This window comes from Lepus europaeus, chromosome 18, assembly GCF_033115175.1.
Source record: "Lepus europaeus isolate LE1 chromosome 18, mLepTim1.pri, whole genome shotgun sequence".
Taxonomy (NCBI): Eukaryota; Metazoa; Chordata; class Mammalia; order Lagomorpha; family Leporidae; genus Lepus; species Lepus europaeus.
In genome coordinates, this window is record NC_084844.1 from 19,208,747 (window position 1) to 19,217,479 (window position 8,733).

Genomic DNA, 8,733 nt, shown 5'->3' on the forward strand with positions numbered 1-8,733 from the left:
TGGTGCTCCAATATGGGATCCTGGCATCGGCAGGCAGCTGCTTAACCCGCCGTGCCATCACACCAGCTCAGTCCACCCTGTCTTGATGAGTGGCCCTTCAGTTGGGCAAGGGGCGTGGCCAGTTGGGGTCCAGGTCCATGGCCAGCCTGACCTAGGTGGCCCTGCTAGGACGGGGCCAAGGGGTCCTCAGTGAGTCTGGCCCCATTCTCTTCAAGGACAAGTTGGAGGCATGTCCTGGCCTCGTCTGTGATAACAATTGGTCCTGAAGTTTCTCCCTTCCCCGCTGTCAGCCACCCAGCCCCACATCGATGATGGCGGTGGGCCAGTGGGTGGGGCTGGCGAGCCCATCGATCCTCCCACGGATCAACAAGTTAATCAAGTCTTCAACGAGGGGGTGGTGATTAATGAACCAATCAGCTTGCCTTGTAATTGGGAGTGGAGGTGGAGGGAGAGGGTGACGGCTGGCTGGCTGGCTCCCGCTCCGTGCCATGGGGCCCCTCGGTCCTTGTCACCTCGGCTTGAAAAGTCAACAGTAAGTGGCTCTTCCGAGCCTGCCAGAGCCCGGGGCCTTCCACCTCCCCCACCACCTCAGACCCACACCCTGCAGCTGGAGGGGCTGGGGTCTCAGTTCCCTATGCATCTCTCTGCTGGGTAGGGGATGGTACCCTAGAAAGCCCCCACCTCCTCCCGGCTGGTGCTGCTGGCTCACAAGGGCCAGGCGTCCCCACTCTCAGGCACCCCTGCTCAGGCTTGTGTCACTCTGGGATCAGGGTAGGCCTCCGATGGGGACCTCCAGGGACACTGGAGGTCTCCAAGGAAAGGCTCTGCATCTCCTTGTCCTGATGTCCTCTTCCTCCTCTGTGCTCAGCGAGGCACCGTGGAGTTTCTTGGGATGTGCAAGGCCCCTGGGGCCTGTCTGGCTGATAAGGCGCCATTTCCGGAGGGTGCAGGTGACTGAACCCATAAAAAAGGTGATTGAAGGGGCCCTGACGCACCATCTCTGCACGCTCTAAAAATAGACCCACAGCCATCTGTACTGGGGAGGTGGGGGGGCCGGCCCAGAACCAGGACAAAGCGGGACACAAGGGCCCCTCCTGCTCTGCGGGAGGCTCCGGCCAGGCTGGGGAGAGGGGGCTGGGAGGGGCTTTATGGGGAGGCCCCACAGTTGCCCTCTCTCCTCCCAGGTGGGGGCAGGTGGGTCTGATGGGAGGGGCAGCCTGCTCCATGTCTGACCGCTGAGCGCCTGTCTACCCCTCCGGCTTGGCCTCTTCCTGGAGGCTGCCCCGTCCTCTTCCTGTTGGAGTCAGGGTGACCTTGGCTGCTTGCAGAGTTTTAGCCTCCTCATCTGTAAACTGGGGACAGAGTCAGCTCATCCCCTGTCTGAAGTCACTCACCGCCCCGCGCTCAGCAGCTGCGGAGTAAACACTGATCCTTCCTCTTCAAAGGCTCTGGGGGAGCATCCTGGCTCCAGAACCCAGTGGAGACGCCAGTGGCCTGGAGACAGTGGCAAGTGCTTGGGCAACCTTGACACCACTCAGCTCCAGGGGGCACCGTGCCCTGATGACACCTCGGCTGGGGGCAGGGGACACTTGGAGCCCATCTGTATGTGCCAGGCTGGATGCCTGGGTGCCCGACTCTGCTGCTTCCACCAGGAGGACCTGCTGCTGCCTCTCTCTCACCACATCTTGAGTGCAGAGAGCTCAGACATCCAGAGGGCCTCTCCCCACGGCCTCATAACCGGCAGGTCCGGAGCCCAGGTCACGGGCTCCCTCTACGGCCTTTACTAGGACTTCCTTCCTGGGCCCAGTCCCCCTTGTGCCCTTCTCCAAGGCGAAACCAAGCAGGGGCTGTCTGGAGGGGCGGCCACAGGTCCCACAGGCTGGTGGATCCTGTCCCTCCCACGCCCCACTGCACCCATGGACGGGCTCCATGGTGAACCATCCCTGGTGCTGGGGGCTGCTCCGGGAATCTAGCTGGGCCCCCTTCACATCCTCAGGAGCCCAGACCTGCCACGGGGGGGGGGGGGGGCTGTGGGTGCACACAGGTGCGCCAGGCACCCTGGCCTGGGACCCGGGGTGTGGTCGCCTGCACCCTGGCTCCTGCGAGGCGCAGACGTCAGGCACAGGCTGGGTGGAAACTCGGGGCGAGGCTGGGCGCGGGTGGAGGGAGGAGGCAGGGCCCTCCCTCCGCGCTCCCCCTCCCCTTCCAGGCCGGGATATAAGCCCCGCGGGGGAAAGCGCCAGCCCAGCCGAGGAGGCCCCGCAGCCGCCCTGCAGCAGCCCAGCCCTTGGGACTCCCCTCCTCTCCACCTCCTGCTCAGCTCGCTGTGAGTGGACTCGGAGTCGCCTGGTACCGGGGGACCCGCGCTATTTCTTGGGGAAACTGAGGCCGGGTAGCGGGAAGCAGGACTAGCCGGGAGCCAGCGGCGGTGGGAAGCTGAGCCCTCTTCCTCCATCGAAGACGGGGTAGGGATGGGGAGGCGGGCAAGGCTTCCGCCGCTCTCACAGGTGAGGAGCCGGAGGCCAGGGAGGCACAGCGGCCCCGGACACACAGCCTGCCTGGTCCAGCGCCAGCCCCAGCCAGTCGGCCGGAGCGTGGGTTCGACGGCAGGTGCAGCCTCCCACCTTCGAGGACGACCCACGCTCCATTGCCCCCTTCCCAGATGGTGACGATGCGCAGGCCGTGGCCCGCTGTGGCCGCAGTGCTGCTGGCCCTGCTCGCCTGTCTGGGGGCACTGGTCGACGCCTACCCCTCCAAACCCGAGGCTCCGGGAGAAGACGCCTCCCCTGAGGAGCTGAACCGCTACTACGCCTCCCTGCGCCACTACCTCAACCTAGTTACCCGGCAGAGGTGAGCGCATGCACCGGGCCGGTGGTCGTGGGAGGGGGGTGTCCCTCGCCCTCCGCCCTGCCCCACCCAGGGGGCGTGGCCAACCTGCTCACGTCCCCCGCGGCCCCACCCCCAGGTATGGGAAACGCGACGGCTCGGAAACGCTCTTCTCCAAATTGCTGTTCCCAGACGGCGAGGATCGTCCCGTCAGGTCTCGGTAAATGCGCCCCGCTCAGTACACCCCCTGACCCCTGACACGTGGTCCGGCCCTGCTGCCGCACGGAACCCCCACCGTGGGCCACCGCCACCTAAGACGCTCTCGGTCTCTCCGCCCCAAATCCGATTGCAGGTCAGAAGGCGCCTCTCCGTGGTGAAGACCCCCGAGGCCTCCTGGGAGATATGCTAACTACGCCAACTCATTTGCATATTTGCTCCTGACCCTGGAACCTGGATCCCCCCTCAGCCGGCTGCATGTTGGGGGCGGGGTTGGCACGGGACCCTCTGTGTTCCCGCCCCCTGGGCGGGAGTGCTGTGTGTGGTCCTTCCCCGTCCCAAAATAAAGAGCACATTTCACAGAAACGGAAAGCGTGTGTTGATGTTCCCTCTCTGAGGGGTGGGCGCCAAAGGCAGGGAGAAGAGACGGCCCTAGTCGAGCAGGGGGCCCTAGTCGAGCAGGGGCGGGAGGCAGGCAGGAGGGACAGTGGGAACGTGGCAGCCTAGGAGAGCGGACGGACGGACAGACGGACGGGGACAGGCAAGGCACCCAGGCCCGGGACGCTGACCTCTGAGAGCCGAGGCCGTGGAGGCCGCCCTGGACCCCGGGGTGTGCCGGCGAGGGGCCTGTCTTGCTGGGTGAGAGGTAGGCGGGGCAAGGGAGTGTGGAAGCGGCCTCCCCCTCCTCTGGGAATTCACTCCAGCTGGATAAGTCACTAGTTGTGCCTGTGGCCAGGCCATCAGACACCCTCGGTGTCCACACTGCACAAGGCCCTGGAGTCAGTCCAGAGGCACTGCAGATGTTCAAAGTGTCCCCCAAGTCCCCTGACTTCCTTCCTCTCAGTCCCTTTCCTCCAGGAAGCCCTCCTCGGTTGGCCCTGACAGGCATTCTCCCTGCCTGCTGACCGCTCAGCTCTCACTGCTCTGCCACAGCCTGTCCACGGAGTTTGGTCCAGGAAGACGACAGTGGCCCACGTGGGAATGTCTGGATTCAGTTTCCTGGCTCTGGCTCCTCACTCCGGCTTCCACCTTGTACAGATCCCTGCCACCCGAGCGGGAGATGTCGACTGAGTTCCTGGCACCCCACCTTAGCTGTGGCCCAGCTCTGGCCATTTTGGGCGTTTAGGGAGTGAGCCAGGGATTGGGTGCTCTGTCTGTCCAATGAATTTAAAACAAGAAACAAAGAGGCCGACCCTGTCTCTGTGTCCCCCCCTGTGTCGCCTGCGGGGTCTCTAAGGGTGGGGCGACCCGGGCCAGGAAGGCCGCAGGTCCCGAGGCGGCTCTGGGAGGGCGATGTCCTAAGGCTGCTCATACGCAGCCTGCCCTGGGGGCCACAGGCTCTGCCCTCACCTCCCTCCAGCTAAGGCCACTGGGGGCAGGGGCGCCAGGGTGAGTGCCCCAGGGAGCACTCAGGCCCCAGAGTGCTTCCTGATTTCTCCAGTGTGCGTGTGTGCGTGTGTGTGTGTGTGTGTTGGGGGAGGGTGTGCATCTCCGGGGCCTCGCCCCCTCTACTGCTCTTATCTGAGTCCCGTCTTGTCCCCTGTCTTCTCTCCTAGCGGCCGCCTTGAGCTTCGGTTCACAGCGTGGTTGAGGAGGGGGTGTCTGTGTGTGTGTGTGTAGGTATGGGGGGGGGGGTGTTCCAGGTCCTCTACCCGCCCGCCTGCCTGGGAGACGTGTGCCCAGTCCGAGACTACTGGAAGAGAGGCCTGGCAGGGGTTCCACGTGGTCACAATTTCCGCCCAGCTTGACCCATCTGGGTGCCTGTCAGGGACATGGGTTCACCTGCCATCCCCTGTGAGGCTGGCAAGCAGGTGGCTAATCCTCGGCTGGTCAGACTCCACCAGTGCCAGAGCCACAGGGAGCCTAGGAGGAAGAATCGTGGTGACAGCAGTGACAGCTGTCTTGTTTTTTAAGCACTTAATTATGTGCTAGGCAATGTGTTTCACAAGTATCTTATTGCTAGGATATTGACTTGGCTGGTTTTTTTTTTTTTTTTTTGAAAAACACACACACACACACACAGAGCTCCCACTTGCTGGTTAGCTTTCCGAATGCCCACAGCGCCATCCAGGTCTCCCACGTGGTTGGCAGGGACCCAAGTCCTTGAGCCATCACCTGCTGCCTCCCAGGGTGCACACGAGGAGGGCACTGGAGTCGGGAGTGGAGCCGGGACTCCAGCCCTGGCGCTCTGGTACGGAGTGCAGGCTTCCCGACCTGGGAAGTACCCGCTATGCCAAACCCCCCCCCCTTTTTTTTACTGCGTGGAATTATCAGTGGATTATACAAGATGGAAGTTTTATTTCTCCCTTAGGTGAAACGCCAGTGGCATCTGGGGAGCTGGCAGCTCTGCCGTGTGGGGCCTCTGAGAGCCCAGGTTCCTGCCGTGTGCTCTCCCCAGGGTGGCAGCCGGCCTGGCCCGTCCCCATCTCAGCTGCATCTGGGCTCCTGGCAGGGCCAGGGCAGGTGTGCAGGCTACTGTGCAGCTTGCAAGAAGCACCGTGCTCCCCTCAGGAACACACTGGGGGCAGGAGAGGGAGGGGCTCACCTCTCCGTCTCTCCTGGCATCTCTCATGCTCTTAGGGCTGGAGGCTGGCCGGGGCGGGCCCGGGGCTGTCTGGCTCCCAGGAATGCTCACTTGAACGTGTGTGCGGGTGCTGGCTGGCAGTTTGGAGCTTGGGGAGGGAGGCGCTGCTGACCACAGGGCCTGTGCACAGCCTCCAGCGTGACGCTCTTGGGGAGGTGGGAGTTAGCTGCAGCCGGCTTTCTCAGAGTGAACCCGGGGTGGGGTGGAGGGTAGGGGGTCTACATTGCTGTGCAGCGGCCTCCCTCATCGGCAAGGAGCACGCGGCAGGGCCCCAGGGGATGCCTGAAGCTGCAGGCTCTCCAAACGCTGTGCTCTTCTCTACCCTCACTCACCTATTATGAGGTTTAATTTTAGGGACTGGTGTTGTGGCGCAGTGGCTTAAGCCGCTGCTTGTGACACTGGCGTGATGTATCGGAGCACCGGTTCCAGTCGCGGCTGCTCTGCTTCCGATCCAGCTCCCTGGACGATGCAGCAGAAATGGCCCCCGTGCTTGGGTCCCTGCCACCCGTGTGGGAGACCCGGATGGAGCTCCTGGCTCTTGGCTTTGGCTGAGCCCAGCCCTGGCCATTGCAGCCGTTTGGGCAGTGAACCAGCTGATGGAAGATCTCTCCATCTTGCTCTCTCTCTCTCTGTCACTCTGCCTTTGAAATAAATAAAATGAAATCTTTAAAAGATTTAATTTATAAGTTAGTCCCAGTAAGAGGTGAATAAGAGTAGCAACAGAGAATTCTTTTTTTTTTTAATATTTTTAAAATTTATTTGACAGTTAGTGAGAGAGAGAGACAGAGAGAAAGGTCTTTCCTCCATTGGTTCACCCCCCAAATGGCTGCCACGGCCAGAACTACACCTATCCGAAGCCAGGAGCCAGGTGCTTCCCCCCGGTCTCCCATGCGGGTGCAGGGGCCCAAGCACTCGGGCCATCCTCCACTGCCTTCCTGGGCCACAGCAGAGAGTTGGACTGGAAGAGGAGCAACCGGGACTAGAACCTGGCACCCATATGGGATGCTGGCACCACAGGTGGAGGATTAGCCAAGTGAGCCACAGCACCGGGCCCAACAGAGAATTCTAATACAGCTGTGTGTGACTGTGGGCTCTCGCTAAACACCCCAGTGCACTTCCCCTTGGTGTGCTGGTGTGAGCTGGGGGCGGCGGAGGTGGGGGTGGCCTGGGCACTGTGGTGCCGCCTGAGGCTGCCCTGGGAGGGTGACTGGAGCCGCGACAGTCGATCCGAAGACCAAGCTGGCTTCTGAGTGACCAACCTGCGGGTAGCAGGACCTCGGTGATATGCCGGGCCGAGGGGTGATTCAAGTTCAGGGTTGGACAGAGCCAGAGGTGAGAGACCCATGGAGCAGACTCCACTTGGGGTGCTCGTATCGCATGTCAGGGTGCCTGAGTCGGGGTCTCCGCCTCTGCCCCTGCTGATGTGCAGCCCGGGAAGCAGCAGTGGTAGCTCACGTCCTTGGCCCCTACCCGCCCCTGTGGGAGGCCTTGACTTCAGCTTGGCTCAGTTCTGCTTGCTGTTGGCATTTGGGGGAGTGAAGCAGCAGGTGGGATCTCGCTGTCTCTCTCTGTGTCTGATAAAGAAAACAAGTGAACAACAACAACAACAAAAGGGTTACAATTGAAATTGTAGGCCTTGTTTATTTCTGGAACTTTCCATCTCATATTTTCTGACTGTGGCTAACTGTGGGTGACTGAAACCTTACGGCTCCCCAGGGAGGGAAATGTGTTCATTTGCTGGGGCTGCTGTGACAAAGCAACAGAACTGAGGTTCTAAAGGACCTCTCCGGAGGCTGAGCCGGAGCCCGCACCCGGCGCTGCCAGGGCTCGGTCCCTCTGCAGGTGCGGACGGATCCACTGCAGGCTGCTGTCCTTGGCCCAAGTTGGGTGTCTTCTCCCTGTGCCCACGCATCCCCCTCCGCCGTGCCTGCTGCTGTGTCCAGGCTCCCTCTCCTGGACTCAGGTGAGGGTGCATCCGGCCACACTGTACCCCAGCAGGACCTCCTCCGCCTCCCACCCAGTTGTGCCCTGGGAAGGCAGCGGACAACGCCCCAGGTCCTTGGGCCCCTGCACCCCCATGGGAGACCCGGAAGAACCTCCTGGTTCCTGGCTTTGGCCTGGCCCAGCCCTGGCTCTTGTGGCCATTTGAGGAGTGAACCAGAGGATGGAAGATTCTCTCTCTCTCTATTTCATTCTTCCTTTCAAGTAAATAAACAAATATTTAAAAAAAAAAAAAAAACAGGGACATCTGCACCTTAAAAATAAGCTAATGACTTTTAAAATATTTTTTAAAAATTATTTCAAAGGCAGACACATACATACACACGCACAGCTCTTGCATCTGCTGGTTCACTCCCCAACTGCCTGCAACAGCCAGGACTGGGCCAGGCCAAAGACAGGAGCCCAGAACTCCATCCGGGTCTCCTGAGTGGGTGGCAGGGACCCAAATATTTGAGCCATCCCCTGCTGCCTCCCAGGGTGCACGTGGGCAGGAAGCCGGGCAGGAGGCAGAGGCGCTGACCTGGAAGCAGGCACTCTGAGGAGGGAGGCGGGCCTCCGAGTGATGTTTTACTGCCACACCGAACACCACCACCAGTGTCCTCATCTCGAAAAAAGCCATCCCAGGGGCCGCCGCTGTGACACAGCAGGTAAAGACACGGTCTGCAGCGCCGGCATCCCATGTGGGTGCTGGTTCATGTCCCGGCTGCTCCACTTCCAATCCAGCTCCCTGCTGATGGCCTGGGGAAAGCAACAGAAGATGACCCAGGTGCTGGGGCTCCTGCACCCACATGGGAGACCCAGGTGCAGCTCCTGGCTCCTGACTTCAGCCTGGCCTAGATCTGGCCACTGTGGCCATCTGGGAAGTGAACCCGCAGATGGAAAATTTCTCTTTCTATCTCTCTCCCTCTCTCTCCTCTCTTTCTGTAGCTCTGACTTTTAAATAAATAAAAATAAATAAATCTTAAAAAAAAAAAAGCCCTCCCAGGGGCTGATGTCATGGTCCACTTGTGATGCTGGCCTCCCATATCCCAAAGCAGCCATCTGGGAACTGAACCAGCAGTGCATGGAAGACCTCTCTCTCTCTCTCTCTCTCTCTCCCCCCCCCC

The 8,733-nt window shown here is 61.1% G+C and overlaps 1 protein-coding gene across 1 annotated transcript; it reads left to right on the forward strand.

Moving 5' to 3' along the window:
• The first annotated feature begins 2,662 nt into the window (after window positions 1-2,662).
• On the forward strand, window positions 2,663-3,050 carry PYY (peptide YY). The gene is made up of 2 exons (XM_062174929.1): window positions 2,663-2,850; window positions 2,966-3,050. Exons 1-2 carry the CDS (start codon window positions 2,663-2,665, stop codon window positions 3,048-3,050), a joined length of 273 nt encoding a protein of 90 aa, XP_062030913.1.
• The last annotated feature ends 5,683 nt before the right edge of the window (window positions 3,051-8,733 follow it).

What these genes read in the sequence shown, in the direction of transcription:
- PYY (XM_062174929.1), top strand. Translation starts at nt 2,663, where the DNA reads ATGGTGACGATGCGCAGGCCGTGGCCCGCTGTGGCCGCAGTGCTGCTG. An exon ending in AACCTAGTTACCCGGCAGAG is followed by an intron (nt 2,851 to 2,965) that starts GTGAGCGCATGC and finishes CCCCACCCCCAG; the next exon opens with GTATGGGAAACGCGACGGCT.